At 43.0% G+C, this 20,777-nt stretch overlaps 1 protein-coding gene across 6 annotated transcripts in view; it reads left to right on the forward strand.

Moving 5' to 3' along the window:
- ADK (adenosine kinase) overlaps positions 1 to 20,777 on the forward strand; it is a 315,535-nt gene that overhangs the window by 98,665 nt on the left and 196,093 nt on the right. For all 6 annotated transcript variants that reach the window (XM_073596766.1, XM_073596760.1, XM_073596764.1 and 3 more), the window contains one exon: positions 3,195 to 3,248. In XM_073596766.1, coding sequence (XP_073452867.1) covers positions 3,195 to 3,248 — 54 coding nt within the window. The remainder of the gene's footprint in view (positions 1 to 3,194; positions 3,249 to 20,777) is intronic.

Raw genomic sequence — 20,777 nt, forward strand, 5'->3', positions numbered from 1 at the left:
AGTTGCAACTGTTTCTGCAGAGGAAAAAAATGGAATCCCTCAATTCTGAGGAAATTATTATCATTTTTTTTGGATTTCTAAAAACAAATTTCTGTATCAGATTATATCCTGAAAAATGATGTCACTTCAGTTTCTTACCATATGTTCCTCATTTGTTTTGTTGTGCATTTTCTGTTTTTAAGGCATATTGCCTTCATTTTACCAACTTGACACTTTGAGGTCTACCAGTATGCTTCCCTTTAACCACTTCAGCCCTGGAAGAATTTACCCCCTTCCTGACCGGGCCACTTTTTGCGATACAGCACTGCGTCACTTTAACCACTTAAGCCCTGGAAGATTTGGCTGCTCAAAGACCAGGCCATTTTTTGTGATGCGGCACTGCGTTGCTTTAACTGACAATTGTGCGGTGGTGCGCCGCTGTACCCAAACAAAATTGGCGTCCTTTTTTCCCCACAAATAGAGCTTCCTTTTGGTAGTATTTTGATCACATCTGCGGTTTTTAGTTTTTTCGCTATAAAAACAAAAGAAGAGCGACAATTTTGGTAAAAAAAAAAAAAAAATTCCCTCCGTTTAGGCTGATATGTACTCAACTTTTTTTTTGCCAAAATCGTTCATATTTAGTATGAACACACGATCTGTCTTCTCTCCCCTGAGAGAACCGGGATTTGTGCGTTTACACACACAGATCCCGGTTCTCGCTCTGTCACGAGCGATCGCGGGTGCCTGGTGGTCATCGCACCCGCATTGGCTCCAGACACACGCTGCACGAGCGTGCCTCCTACAGCGTCTTAAAGGGCCAACGTAGAGTTACGGTGGTTCACCCAGGGGAGCCAACCTGCCGCAGTACAACTCCTGGTCCGGAAGAGGTTAACTGACAATTGCACGGTCCTGCGTTCCTGTACCCAAAGAAAATTGACGTCCTTTTTTTCCCACAAATAGAGCTTTCTTTTGGTGGTATTTGATCACCTCCTGTGGTTTTTTATTTTTTGCGCTATAAACAAAAAAAGTGACAGTTTTGAAGAAAAACTATTTTTTACTTTTTGCTATAATAAATATCCCCAAAAATGTTTTCAAAAATCTAATTTGTTCATCAGTTTTGGTCAATATACACACACATACACACAGATACATACATATATATACACACACACACACTTATATTACAGTAAGCTAATCAAACATGTTCTCAACTGAAACTGTAAAGGCTTTTAAAGTGTTGCCCATGAACTATTTGTTGGTACCTTTTTTTTATACTGTTGCTTTTTCACAGGCTCTATTGTATTCTGACAGTGGGGACTCCTGCTGTCAGAATACACTGGCCATTGCTGCAGCCTATTTGCTGCAGGCACTGATTGAACAAATTTACCAGCAGTCCTGTTTTTTGAGATGAGTCTATCAATTTCTTTTGAACAGGAAAGGCCATAGACGATTTGAGCTTTGTCTGATTTACTGCTGAACTTGTCTGAATTTTTCTTTATCTATGGCCAGTTTTACCCTGCTGCAGATTCCTTCTTTGTGGAATAGTGTAAGCCCTTAGGCTTTTGTGGGACCTGATTACTGGATGATGGATCATCTCCTGTGACCGAGCTGTGGTTTTCTGAGGTCTCCTTAGTCTTTTCTCTCCTATTTTCTATCCAGTGAATGTTTCCAGTGTTAGGAATAGGATTCTCACTTCTTGCTCCTCAGTGGATTATTCTGTTCTTTACAGTGATAGGTTGTAAGATTCCTGAAATCCATATATTTTTTTATAGTGGTGAGGCTGGTTGCAGTGTAGCTACGACACTGCTAAAATACATGTGTGTGTTGGAAGGACTCCTGAGGTTATTACATCTGTTTTGCATTCTGATATAGCCTCACTGTTGGCGCTATGTAAGTCCTGTAGTAGTATTATTATTATTATCTATGCTTTTTTTATACAGGTGTGTGGTTGGTCACCTCACCATCTTAGAAAAGATTCAGGGTTTGTACTTTTTTTTTTTTTTTTTTTTTTTTATGTACGCTTTAATTTCACCCAATTTAAGGCTTTGTGTACACTGGTAGCCCCTGTCCACAGCCATGGGAAAACGCAAAGCGTGTTTTAGCAGCAATTCTTTACGGGATTTTGCTGCGTTTTTGCACTTTCCTGCGGTCAAAGCGTTCCTCTCCTGAACTGCGATTCTGCCATGCTCAAGAGAGGGATTTAACTTCCCCTAAGCACAGCAACTCCTAAACTGCTAAAAGTCTGTGTACATGGACAGTTTAGGCACTTTGGCAAAAAAAGCCAAAAGCTCCTAAACCCAAGTTTAGGAGCTGCCAGTGCACATGAAACCTTAGGGTTACATTCTCACCTCCCTTCCAAAAACGCATGAAAAACATGGGTTTTGAGCTGCCATTACTTTCTTATAGGATCCCAAACAAGATAGCAGTTGTACAACAGCACGCGGATGTCCCCCTTGTCAGAATGAAAAAGCTCCATGGGAGAGATTCCTGCATCACACATTACATGTGTTCATCTGTCAAGGTTTGCTGTCAATTATAGTCAGTTAGCCAATCGGGGAAGAGAGGGTGGGGCCGAACCACGGCTCCATGTCTGAATGGACACAGGTAGCTGCGGCTGGGCTTGGGTGCCACCATGGCAAGCTGCTCACTGTGGGGGCACTCAACAGGAGGGAGGGACCCGAGAAGGAGGATCGGGGCTGCTCTGTACAAAACCACTGCACAGAGCAGATAAGTTTATTTTTATTGACTATTTTTTTAACAGGAGTAAACGCAATACTTCCACACAATCCATGTACATAGTGATCTAATCGTCCTTGGGGGGGAAGAATAATACCAACATAAACAATATGTAATTTACATGTGTTACAACAATGGTATAAGAAACATAATATGATGTCATTTTAAGATGTTTTAAGCACACAGGATTAGGACCACCAGTTCATGAATTCAAAAAATGAAAATGATATTCTGGGCATGGGCTAAAACACTAACAACGAACATCCTACTTGTACACTTTCTGGTGCAGTGAAACCGTAATCATGCCTAAGGCTCAACTTCCTCTGTTCGATATCTTAAGAGATCCGTATTTTATGAAAAGTGTATGTGAATAATATACCATTTTAAGTGATCTTTCATAAGAATGACATCTAATGCTTAGGAAACTTTTCTTATTAGCATAAATAACTCTGATCATACACTATATTTCTCTTTTAAAGGTATGGCTTGAAGGCAAATGATCAGATTCTGGCTGAAGACAAACACAAGGAACTGTAAGTCAGTTGGACCTATATCTTCCTTCTCTTTTTTTATTATCTCATTTACCATAAGCTATCTTGCTGTCTGTATTGGTTTAATTTTAAAGTGCTGCCAAATCCAGATATTTTTGTCTTCCCCCTTCACTGTCAGCAATTGTGTTTCTTTTTTTATTATTTATTTATTTTTTTGCTGCAAGGTCTGAGGCTCTGATGCCTATGGAGGCAGATCTAATGCTTCAGTGACCGGTCCATTCTGCTTTACATGGCCTTGTGGGAAAGCTTAAAGTAATGTCGCCAGGCCATGTGTACTGCTGCTGTTTTGGCTTCACCCACTACCCAGGCCATACTGACAGGCACTTAGCCACTTGCCTAAAAAGATGACTAGCATGTGCAGTGTGACGACAATGCTGGAGATACTATATAAGCATGGATTGTTGCCACCGATGGCTAAGAAATAGTTACCCTTTAGAATAGAATTCAGTCAGGCCTCAAGGCAGAAATTGTCACTACCTGCCCCAGATTTGTGTACCTGTGAGAAACGTTCCATACTGGACACTTTCCTCTGTATGCTCCCTCCCACTGTGCCCGTCACACTGATCAATGCACGGCCCAGGACTTTTGTAGCAGAAAGGGCAGAGACTTTTCTTCCTGTTCTAGGGTGTGTACATAAATTTTCACACCCCCCCCCCCCCCCCCCCATTGTGTATGTAAATATAGTCATGCTTTCTGCTTGCCCCTGAGATGAACTACACCTCTACCAGCATTGTGGGAATTGTAGGACTTATAGAGTGAGGCATACTACATTAGTAGCCGTGAGGTGTACTAGTGGAAGATGGCAGACATGCACAGACCAAAAAAAGCATGAAAACAATTGCAAGAGACTTTTTTTAAAGCTGTTTTAAACCCAAAGCCAAAAATGTAATGTATTGCGTATGGAGCCTTCCTGGCTGGCAGAACATAAGGATTGCTGCTAGTGGCCATTGCAGCTGCCAGTAATCGCATGTAAAAGTCAGTCTGGTTGTACTCAAATCGATTGATGGATCAACTTTGTTACAATCAACTAGGGCTGAAACGAATTGATTAATCGAGTCTGAATCGCTTAATCCGCCAGCCGATTAGTTGGCTTACATACAGAATGAATTATTTGTTTACATATCAGGAAATACAGTGCAGCACACATACAGCGCAGTATTCCAGCCATACATGGCAGTAAGTGCCTGGGAACTTGTGAATGTGTGAAGAGCAATGCCTCATGGGACATATAGTCCTGGGCAGGAAGGGAGTGGGTCTAAAGGCAGAAGTTATTTTTACCTTGCTATAGGGGCATGCTCTACTTTGCAGCTTGCTGTTGGGGCACTCTAAAGGCAGGAGAAGCCAGAAGCATCGGTGGGGGACCCCAGAAGAGAAGAATCTGGGCTGCGCTGTGCAAAAGCATTACACAGAGCAGGTAAGTATAGCATGTTTTGTTTTTTTAAAAAAAAAAAATACTTTAACCTGTTACTGCCTGCCCACCGTCATATGACGTGATGGACTTTGAGCGGGGATATCTGAATAATGTCTGTTTTTAGCTGGCGACTCCCTACACCATAAGAACGATCATAGCGGCTGTTCCGCCGCTTGATCTTTCTTACGGAAGGAGAGGGGGGACGTCTTCCACCGCCCTCCGGTGCTTCTACCGACTCACCGCTACGATCGATGAGTCGGAGACAGGATCCGGCGGCCCCGGATGTTGATCATAGAGATCTCTATGATTGTTGGAGGCTGGGCGCTATGTTATGGAGTCACGCCCGGCCTCTGCATTGAAAAAACTGCGCTGCCTTGGCTGGGAAGCCGTGATCGTGTTTGTGTGTTTTTTTTTTTTTTTTTTTTTTTTTTTCGTTCAGCCGTCTGAACGAAAAAAAAACTGGTGGTGTGTACCAGGCATCCAATGAAAACCTGAGATGATTGGTGCAAAAAATGGGGAAATGGCGTGGGGGTTACAGCCCACAATGGGTTAAAAGTCTGTTAGTAAAAAAGCCCATTAGTAGAATAGTCCATCTCCAAAAGCTCACTAATTTGGCAGCTCCGTCCAAGAAGCAACTTCTGTGGGAGGCAAGGAGGAGAGGACAAGTGCCAACTAAGTGTAGCAGTGTCGCCACATCTTTGAATCGGGTCCGGTTGTGACGTCACATCCGCCGTGCCCTGCGTTCCACAGACTCTGGAATCCCCAAGAGCTATCGGCATTCCCTTCAGCCTGGACATACATCCCTCCATCCACACACAGATCAAAGCTGGGACCTGTGCTGCCTAGGACTCCTAGATGCAGCATGATATGCCTGTTTTTTACCTTCTCTTGTGAGTGACATTGATCATTTATTCAATCTTTTTAAACTGCTACATTTAGTTGGCGCTTGTCTTCTCCTCCTTACCAGGCATCAATGTACTGTATTTGTGGAGGAGCATCTTTATCAACCTGCTTCATGAAATGCATTAGAACTGCAGAACACATTCTCTCTATCCCCTTAACATAAAGCAGGGGTTATTCTGTAGTCAGCCGAGGCAGCTGGGTACAGTGCTGCTAATAAACAAAGTTCTCAGCTCAGTAGATTAATAGTCCAACATATATATTTTTCTCCCTTCGTCTTTCAGGACAGCACCTGGAGAGAGCGCAGCTCCACCCACTTTCCCAGGAAACACTGCAGTCAGTTTCTTTAAAGACCGGACACTTCCACCATGGCCTCAGTTGTAGTGTTTCCTCCGCCATGGTGGAAGCGCTGCAGGGAACCAGGGGTGTGCTGCGCTTTCTCCAGGTGGTGAAAGTATGGGCATACCGGATCGTTTTCTTCTTTTCCTAAGACAGCCCAGCATCCTCCCTGACGTGTGGGGGATTCTCCGGTGCCTCCTCCTCTTCATGCTCGGCGAGAGCCAGGCTGCGCGGGTCCCGCTCCTACAGACCGGTGGCAGGGCTGTGGAGTAGAACGGCGTCTATTCCACGGGCCGCACGCCTTCCGGGTTCGGATGGCAAGCGCGTCATTTCCGACCGGGGGCGGGGCCTCGAGCGGCGCGACGCGGCTTCCGGTTCCGGCCACTGGAACGCAGGAGGGGGGGGTGGTCTCCACGGCTGATTTCATTTCCGGCCCTCACAGCGGTGAGCGGCCCGGGAAAATCAAATAAAAGAGCACAAACGCCGCTGTGTGTCCTGTCAATAATGGAGGACGATCAGACGGCGGTGGCAGGAGCAGGAGCCACAACAATCAGCCAGGCTCAGGTAAGCAGGGATACTGGTCTCTGTCTTTACTCTATGGGCATTTATAATGTTTATATATTATCCCTTCCCTAAAAAAAAAAAAAAAAAAAAAAAGGGGGAGCCTGCAGATCACTTGGTCCTGAGTACTAAAGGAGGGATAAGTGATTAATTATGTTTTAATGTGGATCTGTGGGGTGATTCACCGGCTGTGGAACAGATCATAGGTGTTAAAGGGTTAACTTCCTTGGTGGTGTTTTTTTCTGTGTTCCTTTTTATACAGCATGTATGCTGTTGTTTGTGAAATATGGTTCAGCAATTATCTTTTTTCCCTTGGGATATTGCAGAAGGCTAAAGAAAAGACCAAGCATGTCTCCCCTATTGTTAAAAGGAAGTGTCCCTCTTGTAAGGGGTTACTGAGGGATTCCTGGCCCAAAATATTATGCAAATCTTGCATTACGGACATAGTTAAGGAGGAGACAGCTCCTGCTAGTCCTGCAGCTCAGCAAAGCGAATTGCTAAGCTCTTTCAGGAAGGAACTGGCAGACACCTTTGAGTCCTTCAGGTCCTACCTAGATAGGCGTCCAACGGCGCATAGCAGTGTGGTGCCACATTCTCAATCCTCTGTTTCAGCATCCAGAGGGGGCAGCGACTCAGAGGAGGAGGAAAGTAACATTTTACTAAATTCGGATGAGGAAGCAGAAGAAGTAAATGAAGCTTCTTCTCCTTCTTCTAGGTACAAGTTATCCCTTGAGGAGGTAGATGATCTACAAAGAACAACTCATACTACCCTTAACATCACAGAGGATAAGGCTCAGCTATCCCTACACGATAAGATGTTCCAAGGCCTCGGGGAGGAAAAACACAGGGTTTTTCCTGTACATAAATTCCTATCAGAGACCATTAAGAGGGAGTGGAAGGGTCCAGAGAGAGCCCCCTTCTTTTCTAAATCCCTCAAGCGAAGGTTTCCGTTTGATGAGGATAGCTCGCATATTTGGAATAAAAAGCCAAGACTGGACGCAGCTTTTTCCCAGGTATCTAGGAATACTGACCTGGCCTTTGAGGACATGGGTATCCTTAAAGATACCATGGACAAAAAGGCAGACTCCCTATTAAGGAAGGCATGGGATTCTTTAGCAAATTTGAAGCCTGCCATGGCCTCAACGGTGGTAGCCAGAAATCTGGAACACTGGCTGGAGCAGCTGAAAGTCCACATTGAGGCAGGGACGCCTCGTAAGGATCTGCTAGATACGCTCCCGGTGTTATCAAAGGCGGTAGGGTATATAGCAGATGCCTCAGCGGAGTCAATCAGGATGTCAGCCAGATCCACAGCTCTGATAAACTCAGCTCGCAGGGCGTTATGGGTCAAGACATGGACAGGGGATACTGCTTCAAAGACAAAATTATGCGGTTTACCCTTTGAAGGTGATCTAGTGTTTGGCCCTGGGCTGGAAGCTATTCTTGACAGAACAGCTGACAAAAAGAAGGCTTTCCCTATAAAGAAGAAGGTACTTCCGCAAGGCAACAAAAATTTTCGTGCTTTTCGGAAAACCCCAGATACCAAAGAGGCAGGCTACAAAAGGCCTTGGAAGTCTCAAAGAGGGAGGGGTAAGTCAGGAGTACTTTTTCGCCCCCCAACCACAAGCCCAAAAACCCAGTGATGGTCACCCAACTGTGGGAGCAAGGTTACAGACCTTCTTTTTACAGTGGAAGACTATAACAAGCAGCCAGTTTATCCTCAAGACCATCTTGGAGGGTTACAGGCTGGAATTTTCTCAACCTCCTCCTGTGCGTTTTTACATAACCCAGGCTCCCCGAGACTCAGAAAAGTCACTAGCAATGACAGCTATCCTGAAGGACTTGATGCTACAAAAGGTGATAGTGAACGTGCCCCCTGGGGAATTAGAACAGGGGTGCTATTCACACATTTCTTGTGAAGAAACCGTCGGGAAAATTCAGGCTCATCCTGAACCTGAAGATTCTAAACAAGACTATCAGGTACAAGAAGTTCAGGATGGACACAATATTCTCAGTGAAGAATCTCCTGACCCCGGGATGTTTTATGGCTTCCATAGACCTGAGAGATGCATACTTACATGTACCAGTAGCATCAACATCTCAAACGCCTAAGGTTTGCGATAAAACTGGGGGAATCTACCCTTCATCTCCAGTTCAGAGCTCTCCCTTTCGGGCTGTCATCCTCTCCGAGGATTTTTACAAAAATCCTGGCGGAGGCCTTGGCCCCACTCAGAGTAGAGGGGGTATCAGTCCTGCCCTATCTAGACGATCTACTAATTTTTGCCAAAACAAGGGACCTGTTAGTGAGAGATCTGGAAAAGACAATGAGACACCTGGTGGGTCTAGGATGGATAATCAACGAGGAGAAATCAAACTTGATTCCATCTCAGACCATACTATTCTTGGGCTACACGATAGATTCCATCCAGGAGAAAATTTTTCTCCCCGAAGGGAAGAGGGAGAAGCTTCAGGGGGCAGTGAAGAAGACGCAGACAAATATGCCAATCTCCATAAGAGCAGCTATGTCGGTCTTAGGGCTACTCACTGCGACTATTCCAGCGGTGCAGTGGGCACGTCTACATGCAAGGGAGCTCCAGCAGACAATTTTAACGAGTTGGTCCTATGGAGAGTCCCTAGAAAAATTAATAAGGATACCTGCGCGGGTTCAGAGGAAGCTTTGGTGGTGGAGAAATCACTCAAACCTGAACAGGGGTCTGCTCTGGAGTTTTCCTTTGCAGAAAAGATTAACAACAGACGCAAGTTCCTGGGGTTGGGGCGCCCACCTGGACGAGCAGATGGCTCAGGGGAGTTGGACAGACTGGGAAGCCAGAAAGTCCTCCAATTGGTGAGAGCTGAGGGCTATTCTCTTGGGTCTATGGGCCTTCGAAAGAACAGTCCGGGGCCATCATGTTCAGGTCCTATCGGACAATGCCACAGCGGTGGCTTATATATCAAGGCAGGGAGGAACAAGGAGCAGGGCTCTGCTATCCTTGGCACTCCAGATTCTAGCCTGGGCAGAAAACAGGCTAAACTCCATAACAGCGGTACATCTGAAGGGAGATTTAAACCTTCTAGCAGACTTTCTGAGCAGAGAAAGAATACTGGAAGCAGAATGGAGTCTGAATGTAGAGACTTTCCAACAACTAACAGAAAGATGGGGAATGCCCCAAATAGATCTTTTCGCATCCCAAAAGAATGCAAAAGTAGAGGCCTTCTTCTCACTGAACAGGCAGGATCAGGCAGAGGGATTGGATGCATTAGCGCAGCCATGGAAATTCCAGTTGTGCTACGCCTTTCCCTCCCTTCAGATGATCCCCTGGGTCTTAAGAAAGCTACAGAAAGAGAACACGACTATGATTCTGGTGGCTCCTTTCTGGCCCAAACGGGCTTGGTTCGCAACAATACAGGGGATGGCGGTGGAACCTTATTGGGAGCTTCCGCTTCGGAAGGACCTCCTAACGCAGGGCCCCCTTCATCACCCAAATACCCAGCATCTCAGGTTGACAGGTTGGTTACTGAGGAGCAGATGTTAAAAAATAAGGGCCTTTCAGATAAACTGGTCTCTACCCTGCTGAATAGTCGTAAGGAGGTTACCAGGGCCATCTACTTCAAAACGTGGAAGCGATTTAATAGCTGGTGTGCGACTAGGATACTTTCGCCACAGGAAATTGCTCCAGTGCTAGAGTTTCTCCATGAGGGAATGGAGATGGGGTTGGTAGCTAGCACCCTAAAAGTGCAGGTAGCTGCATTATCGGTTTTCCTTGAGAGGCAATTATCAAGGGAGCCGCTTATTAGGTTTTTCAAGGCATTGGCCAGAGCTAGGCCAATACCTTTTAAGTTTTTTCCTAGATGGGACCTGTCTGTGGTTCTGCGGGGCCTAATCAAAGGGCCTTTTGAACCTCCAGAGGAAGCATCAATCAGGCTATGGTCGTTAAAGATAGTCCTGTTAGTAGCAGTAACTTCAGCTAGGAGAGTAAGCGAGTTACAAGCTCTTTCCATAAGAGAACCCTTTTGTTATATTTTTCCAGACCGGGTAGTGCTAAAAACTGACCCGGGTTTCTTGCCAAAGGTGGCATCAGCATTTCATAGGGAACAAGAGATAATTCTCCCTACCTTTTGTCCTAACCCGTCCAGTGCTAAGGAGAGGTCTTTCCATTCCCTGGACGTGAGAAGGTGTTTATTACACTATATAGAGATAACGAAAGATTTTAGAAGATCAGATTCGCTCTTTGTTCTCTTCTCTGGTCCACGGAAGGGGTATAGAGCATCCAAAAGCACCATAGGTAGATGGCTCAGAATGGCCATCAGCGAAGCTTATAAAGCTTCAGGAGCAGAGCCCCCTAAGGGGGTAGTAGCCCATTCAACAAGGGCAGTAGCAACGTCCTGGGCAGAGAGGGCAGGGGCTTCCCCGGGTCGGATCTGTAAAGCGGCCACGTGGACAAGTTTCTCCACCTTCACCCGCCACTACAGGTTGGACTTGCTATCAGCAGCGGAACAGTCGTTTGGCAGGAAGGTCCTGCAGGCGGTGGTCCCACCCTAGAGTAAGTACTCTTTTATCATCTCCAGGTGCTGTCCTGAAAGACGAAGGGAGAAAACCCTAGTTAGACTTACCGGTAACGGTATTTCTACGAGTCTTTCAGGACAGCGCCGATGACCCGCCCTAAGTTTTGAGGTTGTAAGATGTGTTATTGCTGTGTTCTGCTTATCTAATTTCAGCATGGCTGGAGGTACTCTATGAACAACTGAGGCCATGGTGGAAGTGTCCGGTCTTTAAAGAAACTGACTGCAGTGTTTCCTGGGAAAGTGAGTGGCGCTGCGCTCTCTCCAGGTGCTGTCCTGAAAGACTCGTAGAAATACCGTTACCGGTAAGTCTAACTAGGGTTTTTGCTTATTTGACGGATCTAATAAAACATACAAGAGAAGGGTTTACATACTACTTGTGTGATTATCCATTTTCCAGGTTGCTGTGGGCACGATGCTGTCCTTCCATTATCTAGAGGTTTTAGCATAGTTTGAGAGATCAGATTTGTACATAAGCTTACTGTAGTTGATTAATACACCATGTTGCTATAGCTTCAGAAATCTGGTTGGGTTACTGGCATAAAAAGCTGATGATACAGTTAATACTGTTCTGGTGTTATTTTTAAACATCCGTTAGGCGTTGGCTTGCTGTCGTTATTTTGGCTGCCTCTTCTATAAATTTGACATGTTTGTGGTTTTTACAAGTTTTCAACATTGCTCCTCAAATGGAAGGTTGTAATCATAGAGGAAGTAAAATAAGCCGTTTATGCCAATGGCTGCGGTCCAGACTAAATGTCATCCAGCAACTAACTTGTTTACCCTCCTAAACTCCAGCAGAACTTTACTGATTTGAAAGACTTTGCAGCTATTTACTAATGCAGCTACTATAGTTTTTTCTTTAAATATTCAAGCATTAAGAGCAGCAGTTCCCAATATGTGCTAGGAACCGAGGGGTACAGGGAAAAAAATGAATAATGGCGGTCGAAGCGGTAACATCACTGTATCTGCATCAGTGGAGTCAATGGAGTGGAGAGCCTATGCTTTGGAGGAGATGTGGGCTGTGCTCTTCTCCTCTTTGCCTAGCACCTTCCTCCTATTACACCCTCTGTTCCACCTCCCCCGTTGAGGGGTACAGTTTATGTAAAGGGGCTGCCAGAAAGTACATGAAAAAGCCTGGGAACCATGCTCCAGCATATTGGTCATATTGTCATCTGCTCCACATACCGGTTTTAATATTTGTATTTATCACCAGAAACCATTAAAAAAAGTTTACTGTAGTTATGTAATATTTGGTAAGTACACACTGCTAGAAGTAGGTCATGACTGCATGAGTTTTTTGTAGAGCATGTGTCTACAGCCAGGACTGAAAAGGAGAATGTGAGTGTTAAATTTTGGGGGAACTGCTTGCCTCAAAGTGCCCTTTAAAAATGTTTTTCAGTCTTGGGCCACCACAGTCTAAAGGCTTGCTCATTTGTGAGGTTGGGAGATGGTAAAACCATGCAGATTGAGCCACATTTTTAAACCCTCCCCCCAACTGCTCCCCTTTAGCTGCAGAGACAGCTGCTTGGGTCATACACATGCTGTGGCCATGGCAGGAATGATACCCTCTGTCATATTGGGCGGGCACTACTGCACCCAGGTGAATAAGGCTTTGCTACAACTGCCCCACAGCCAGTGTTGCATTTAGAGGGTTAGAACAGGGGGTGAGGAGGTGATATATCGTAGCTTTCCAAGAAACCCTGGAATCGGCATAAAATGATTTTATGAAAACAATTTTAATGGTCAGTCTGATTGATAATAGATCTTTTTCCCCATAGAAAGAGTTACACCATTGGAAAATCTTGCATACATTCCCCTTTTTCCCGAGAGACATTCCAGGACATAAAAGACATGGCCTACACAGGGTGAGAGAATGGAAACTGAGTATTGGTCCCCTAGTTACAAACATTCGACTTACAAACAACTCCTACCGTACTTACAAGCAGAGGGAGACAACTGGAAGTGAGAGGAAATCTACCCTTAGGAAGGGAAATTTATTCCTGTAAGAGTTATTATGGGAAAAACAACCCAAAATCCAATTGTCATCGGGACAGAAAGTGAAGTAAAATCTTCTGAATAGGGACACAGACAGCAAAACAAACATTACAGGGATGACATTATAAAATAAAGAATAAGGCACTATACATGTTCATATAAAAAACTGGCACAAATAAAACACTTCAAACTTGAATGTGCACAATAATGAAAAAATAAGCAAGCAAAGTCCGTACGTGAATAAATCCCAACACCAAAATGGAATACTCTGAGATAAAACTTCTAGATCTTCCACCACAAGTGCTCAGTATGAAGATGGCCACTCGCCAGAGCTGTTTGACCCCTTTTTACAGGACGGTCAAAAAACTCTTTGGGAGCACCAGATTGGTTCCACTAATGGAATAAATCCACTCCAATGGCCACTCAGGAAGGAGCTAGAACGTAAAAAATGACTCCACAGGAGACACGGATATGGATATATATATATATATATATATATATATATATATATATATATATATATATATATATATATATATATATATATATATATATATATATATATATATATATATATATATATATATTTTTTTATATATTAAAAACTGCGGCAATGAAGGCAGTTGCACTCACATGTAATAGTGCCTCGCCTGGCACTAGGTGTAAATAGGGTGTGAGTCGGCTGATCCCTGGGGGTGGTGTGCGTTCCACGTCTCGCTCCGAAGGTGCAAAGCCTGGTATGGGGGTATCAAATATGGACCCGAAAATGATGGATCCTCTCTCCAACATAAGTTTCACCATGAATGGCACACGCCTACACAGCGAAGCCACAGCTGATGTTGGGACCGGACCAGATCGGCTGCAGCATAGGTAAGTACAGTGATATTTGCTTTACAGGGTAGATAGTAGAATGTGGCACAGTGCAGGTTTAACTTTAGTTTTACCTGGACTTCTCCTTTATTTCTGTATGCCTATTGCAGATTTTCCCTTGCTTCCTGTCTAGGGAAAGGAAATGAGGGTAAATTTCTTCAACAGAAACCTGGTTAGCTTTAAAAACCAGACTGGAGATATGTGGAGGGAGGAATTTGTGTAGAATGTGTAGATTTGTTTTAATGTCTTTTTTATTACATTTTTCTGTTTAATGATTACAAAAGAATACATCGTAATAAGGAGACAGCTTTCAAGTCATAATGTAATAAAATAGAGGTCAGTCAAAGCTCATATCCCTCAAATTTTTAACAGCATAAAGGATTCCAGGTCATATATTCGCTGATAAAGTATACATAGCACATACAAGAGAGATGAATTCATTGTCCAACCCAAAACTTGGCGATAACAATAGCAAACCTATCCATAGTAGAAAAACCTGACTAACAGGCAACTTGGAAAGGGGGTTGAATTTACACCCCCCCCCCCCCCCCCCCATGTAGAGGGCTTAAAAGTATCAGCAAACAAACCACGATTCCAACAAGAAAAAAACAACAAAAGATAATAACCATAGCATGTTAACATAAGGAGATATAAGAAAAAGAGGAGAAAATAAAGGGGGGGGGGGGGGGTAATGGGAAAGAGGGTTTATAGCATCATCAATCCCCAGGGCAGTCGTCACGTCAATTATGGAATTCCCATTTACTGATGGCCTTTTCTCCATTATGGTATACCTACTACTACTCCCTGTGCACTTTGTTTAATGTTTCATATTTTTTTTCATTGTAGAAGATAATATGTAATGGATTTAGACAAGCACCAATAAATCCCTAGGGAGAATGTTCTTTGACAGATGACATATTCTTTTCTCCCCACTGGGTGGCAGTATAGGCTAAAATTTCTAGTGCACAAAATTTGTTCCTTGTGCTATGATAGATTAAAATTTCTTTCCCTTGAGCAACTTTGATCTTTTATAACTTGTTTTTAAACACTATTTTTCTATGGGTTTTTATTTTCAAAGATATATATAAAATATTTTTCTATTTAGTTTTTTGCAATATTCATTCCTGACATGTCTTGACATTTTGAGGTCTTCTGTTTGCCACAGGAAATCTAATGCTAGTTTGAGCATATGTCAGGCGACATGACTGCTAGAATTAAACTATCCTAATCAGCAGAATATAAACTTGACTACAGAAATTGAGTTATATTTTATATAAATTAATATTGACTTGATGCAAACTTGGGCAGCTCAAACTTAAAGCTGAGCTCCACCCAATGTTTGCCAGGGCGAAATGAGCCGGATGTTCGGGCCTTCCCCTCGCAGTCGGCCTATTCAGAGTACAATGCGATATGCGCAGTAGGAAACCGGCTGTAAAGCCACAAGGCTTCACTGCCGGTTTCTCTTAGCCAAGATGGCGGCGCCAGCACTGGAAAGCTGATTCAAGAATCGGCTTGGGTGAAGACACTTCTGAATGCCTGGATAGGTAAGTTATCTAATAGTAAAAGTCAGCAGCTACAGTATTTGTAACTGCTGACTTTTAATTTTTGGCCGGAACTCCTCTGTAACTATGTTAACATTCATAAGCAGGGGGTTATTTTCTTTGGAAAAAGTAATACTTAGCAATTTAAGTGTATCTGTGGTCAAAATTTTTAAAATCGCATTCATTTTCACATTGGCTAACTACTACTATTTTGCATGATCTTCAAATTAAGTGACTCATCTTCACTATGTTTTGTGAATATGTGCAATTTGTGTCACATATTTCCTTAGATAATGCAAACACATTACATTCCAGAGGCATCAAAAGAGGCGGACAAAGTGTTGTAGTTCATTTTCTTTAGAAAGCAGCCAAAGCCTAGTAGAAAGTGGAAAAGCCTATCCTGCACAGGCACGCTGTAGAGCAGGAATCCTGCACTGTATGGAAGCAGTGGTCTCTTTGCAAAGGTCCTACATGGCCTCCAGTCAGCATGATTTTGAGTTGGACTTCTAGAGAGCACACTTTGCCCTTCACCCTTGATATTTGTCTCCCTCTGTGTGTGTGTGTGTGTGTGTGTGTGTGTGTGTGTGTGTGTGTGTGTGTGTGTGTGTTTGTATATATACATACACTCCCCCCCAACACCTTTTTTCATTGATTTACTGGTTTCCAGGCCAAGGCAAATGATGTCCTACATCCCAGGAGTCTTCAGAAGGGGTGGAGGGGTTAGGTTTTCTCAGCTAAGAACACCCTCCTGCCTGCATGCCTGAACTAGGGGCGGATAGATTCTAGGAAATAAATGCTACATGAATAATCGGCTCTTGCTCAAGACATCCACAGCCAGAAATGTTAGGTGTTTTTCAAACTGATTTCTCAGCATAATAAAGTATGTAGACATGGATGGATGAGTTTGCTTTGAATTAGGGATCGACCAATATCGTTCTTTCTGTGCCAATATGATGCCAGTATTTCGGCCAGTTCTCAGGCCGATAACCAATATTCTGTACATTAAAAAAAAAAAAAAAAAAATGTACACTTTTTATTTTTTTTGTTATTGCTGTCACAAGGAATGTAAACATTCCTTGTGACAGTAATAGGCAGTGACAGGTACTCTTTATGGAGGGATCGGGGGTCTAAAAGTATTGAGAGTATTCGAAGAAGATCGGCGTTTTTTAATACGTTATATTTTTTTTAAAACTGGTGCCTTTTAAGATGCCAGTAATCCGGGAAGTAATGTCATGACATCACTTCCAGGTTACTAGATTCAAGACTTGAATGAAGTGTCTGCTTTGTTTGGGGCTTAGGCCAGCTGGCAGAGGCGGCTGGCTGCTCGGGCCTCCCGTTGGGGGTTAAGACTGCTTGTAATAACAGCCTGGCGGCTGCTGAGCTGCATTGGTTGTAGTTGCAATAAAGCCGACCGTCTGCTCTAAAGAACGGTACTGGGGTGATGGCTGCAGCTGCAAGCATCACCCCGGTAAAACCCCTTGAAGTGATATTGGGGAATGTTTGTGATCGATGCTTCAAAAAAAAGAAAAGTGAATATCAGCTGCTGATAATCGCTCAATTCCTACTTTGAATATTAAAAGTGGATTAAACGGTGTTTTGTGGTGTTCAGATCAGCATACTTCTGCTTCTGGTTATTGTCTAGCATCTTAATCCTGCTGTGAACATAGTTAAGTGGAAAGTAAAATTAGACCTTTTTGTTGTGACTCGTGTAAGCTGGCTTGGTGGTGGTTTGCTTTTATACAAGTAGCTTATGAACAAATCAGCTTCAATAGTGCCTGAAGTTAATATATTTTAATTTATTTAAAGCTGGCATGTGGGACTGACTAAAGCAACAGCAGATATTTATTTATTTATTTATTTAATGTTGAGAATTGTCTTGCAATCCACAGAGCACACATCCTTAGACATCCTTCTGTGCTTTGATCTAGGTGCCCCTTTTTAGCTGCTTTACATTATGAAGCAGCTGCCCTGCAGGGCAGGATGTGGTTTGCGGCTATAATAAAGGATAGAATTCCTCTTTGAATTAAACTCCATTTGGTGGCTCTAAGTCCCACCTGTTTATCCTTGCAGACTGTCAAACTTTCAGGCGTATAGCAAAGCAATTTTCTTTAGTTACAAGTTTCAGTTAATGTGGAAAATTGATAAAAATAAGTAAACTGTCTGACAGTAATCATGGCATAGTTTCTCCATTTTCACAAATTTGAGGCTTTTCTTGGTCTGTTTTGTGAATTTATTCCTGATCCTGGTTCTAAACTAGAACTGTAACATGTTTCCATCCCCATCTGGTGGCCAAAAGTTGGAAGAGCCCTGTGTAATCTCCCAAGTTGTTACCTAGACTACATAGAGCAGGGGAGAGTCCTCAGCTCTATGTGACAATACTGGGCTAATATATTTACCAAATACTCAGCCTCTGGGTTCAGCTGCCCATCTTTTGTATTATGCACTGGATCTTGTTAGAACAGATGACCCCACATGACAGCTGGTGATCCAGTCAGAGGCAGGCAGTCTATGACCTAACGCATAGAGTGGAGCACTGACACTTGGTAGTGTTGAGAGGAGAGAGGACATTTGAGCAGCAGCTTTACTTCAGTGGTGGGATCTTGAGCTGTCAGCCTGATTTCAGATGGAGCGGTGAGCCTGTATGAGTGTATCTCTAGCTCTTCATCATGGAATTTTTTGTATTGCTTTTAATGTGAGTGGGACTTTAATAAAGGGTTGTTTTTTAAGGTGTAGAACCCTGTATTTTGTCTCTTTTGATTGCTGCATTTTTCCTTGTATTGGATGCTTTTGAAAAGGGAGAGTCAAAATCTTTTCTTACATTTCCCCCCAACTCTTAAAGTGGTTGCAAACCTTAGACATGAACAAAGCATAGCCCTCTGTAGTGTGTACTTGTCTCAATTAACCACTTGAAGCAACAACGGCAGTTGTTGCAATATTTTATGTCACTGTATTTATGCAGCGGTCTTGCAAACGCATTTTGGGGGGGGATGCACTTTATACAAAAAAATTGTTTTGTGTGTTTAAGCCTGTAACGGATACGGCTGCTTTTGCTGTAACTGTTACAAGAAAGCCGACCGTTTGTTCTAAACGGTACCGGGGTGAGGCATCACCCCGGTACAACCACTTGAAGCAGAATGATGTACATGTGTGATTGGCGGCAAGTTAAGAGCACCAAGTATCATTTCTCTTAGCTGCTTCGTTCCTCTATCAGCACGAGTCACTTCTGACAAGAGAAAAATGGTGACGGGAGGGACCTCCAGCAAATTGACAGCCTCAGATCTGTTCCTGTGTGCTGTGTGTGGGAGGAGTGTCTCTTCCCTCCAATCACATCTCAGATTTCTCGTCGCTGAGCTTTGCAGGGTATAACTTTAGTTCTCCGCTCCCCTCTTTTTTTTTTTTTTTTGACAGCTCAGACAAACTTTATACATTCTGCACTTTGAATGGATGAAGAGAAGACTACAGATACTTATGTAGGAGGATTTGTTTTAATCTCTGTGTATCACCTGAGGCCAGTCACTTCACTATATGAAAGGGTTTGCAACCACTTTACTCTCCACCCGCCCACAGTAGCTTATTGCGAGCATGCGTCAGCTGTAGGCCTGGCACATGCTCACTGGCATGCCCCTACGGGACTGCTGTGTCCACCAGAAACAGTGGCTTGCAGTGACTGGGGGATCATGTGACCCCAGTGTAAACACAACTGTTATGAGTGGGTTTCATGCATAACCGCTGTGCTTAGTATTGTCATGCTGTGATTGGCCCACAGCAATCACATGGTACTTGGGCCATTCGCAGCGCCCTGCACAATGTGATTAGCTGTAGCCAATCGCAGACCACAGCTGTTATGACTGAAACCCATTCATGACGGTTACTGTTACAAAGTGTGTGTGTGTGTGTGTGTGTGTAAAAAAAAAAAAAAAAAAAAAAAAAAAAAAAAGGTTTAAAAATGAGTAAAGCAGTATTCAATTTTGTTTATAATACTGTCACCAGTCAGTATCCTGATCACTGCCACACCAGTCATGTGATGACTGATTGAATACTGGTGGCAGTATGTGCAAAAAAAAAAAAGTTTCCGTTGTCTTTATACAATTTCTTATTTTTCAAAAAACTCTCAATGCTTCCTAAATACCTCAGACTGTCTACTTTGCACAAAGGGGGTCATTTGGAGGATATTTGTACTGTCCTGGCATTTTAAGGGCCTCAAATTATAGGCCACCAGTACATCAGGATTGATCCATTTCAAATGTATATATACCAGAGTTTGGAGACTGTAACTTTCACTCAAACCAATTTTAAACTTACTGGGATTTTATTTTTTACCAAAGACATGTAGCAGAATACATTTTAGCCCAAATTTATGAAGAAATTTGATATTGACGAATATGTTTAACCGAAAATAGAATATATATATATATATATATATATATATATATATATATATATATATATATATATATATATATATATATATATATATTATTATTATTATTATTATTATATTTTTTCTATAGCAAAAAATAAACCCAGTGGTGATCAAATACCACCAAAAGAGCTAGCTCTATTTGTGTTAAATAAAGAATATACTGTAAATTTAATTTGGGTACAGTGTTGCATGACCGCGCAGTTGCCAATTAATGTAGCACAGTGCAAAAAACGGTCTGGTCACGAAGGAGGTAACACCTTCGGAGGTCAAGGGGACCCTTTTATTTTGATCTTTTTTTTTATAATTAAATGGGTTGTAAACCCTCAGGGTTTTTCACCTTACTGCATTCTATGAGAGGCTATTTCTAGTGCTAAAGCGCCTGAAAACTGCCCCAGTGTGAAAGGGGTCTTAAGGTCCAGCGAAGGAGGTGAAAGTCAGGCCACTGAGGTTTCGAGATGGAGTTGTGCACTTAGTTTTGGACCATTATTCTCCTCTTTACCCATTCTGCTTTCAGAGAGGTAAGCTGACTGTCCTATTCTCTGACTAAGCCAATCAGAAGAAGCTTTGTATTTGTTGACTGGGCATGAGACCGAAGGGTCTCGTCTGGTACCCGGTACACAGTGCTATTATTGTATGTAGCACATACAGTTCATACAGCACACCCAGCGGGCATGAGGAAAATGGTTCATTTGGGCAAGCTTGGCCAGAAGAAACAACAAAAAACATTTAAACTGAAGATCAGCTTTCAGTTGAAAAACAGACTTGCTGGCAGGATCACCAAGTAGTAGGGAAGGAAGTTGAAAAATGTTGCCTTCACAGTATCAGCTATATTTTTAGGTACCTTTTTTATGTATATTCTGTGAATGTTATGAAACATACTCCTTTTGTATAAGTCAACTTATTAATTTTGTAAC

The sequence above is a fragment of the Aquarana catesbeiana genome, linkage group LG08 (genome assembly GCF_042186555.1).
Source record: "Aquarana catesbeiana isolate 2022-GZ linkage group LG08, ASM4218655v1, whole genome shotgun sequence".
In the NCBI taxonomy this organism is placed as follows: domain Eukaryota; kingdom Metazoa; phylum Chordata; class Amphibia; order Anura; family Ranidae; genus Aquarana; species Aquarana catesbeiana.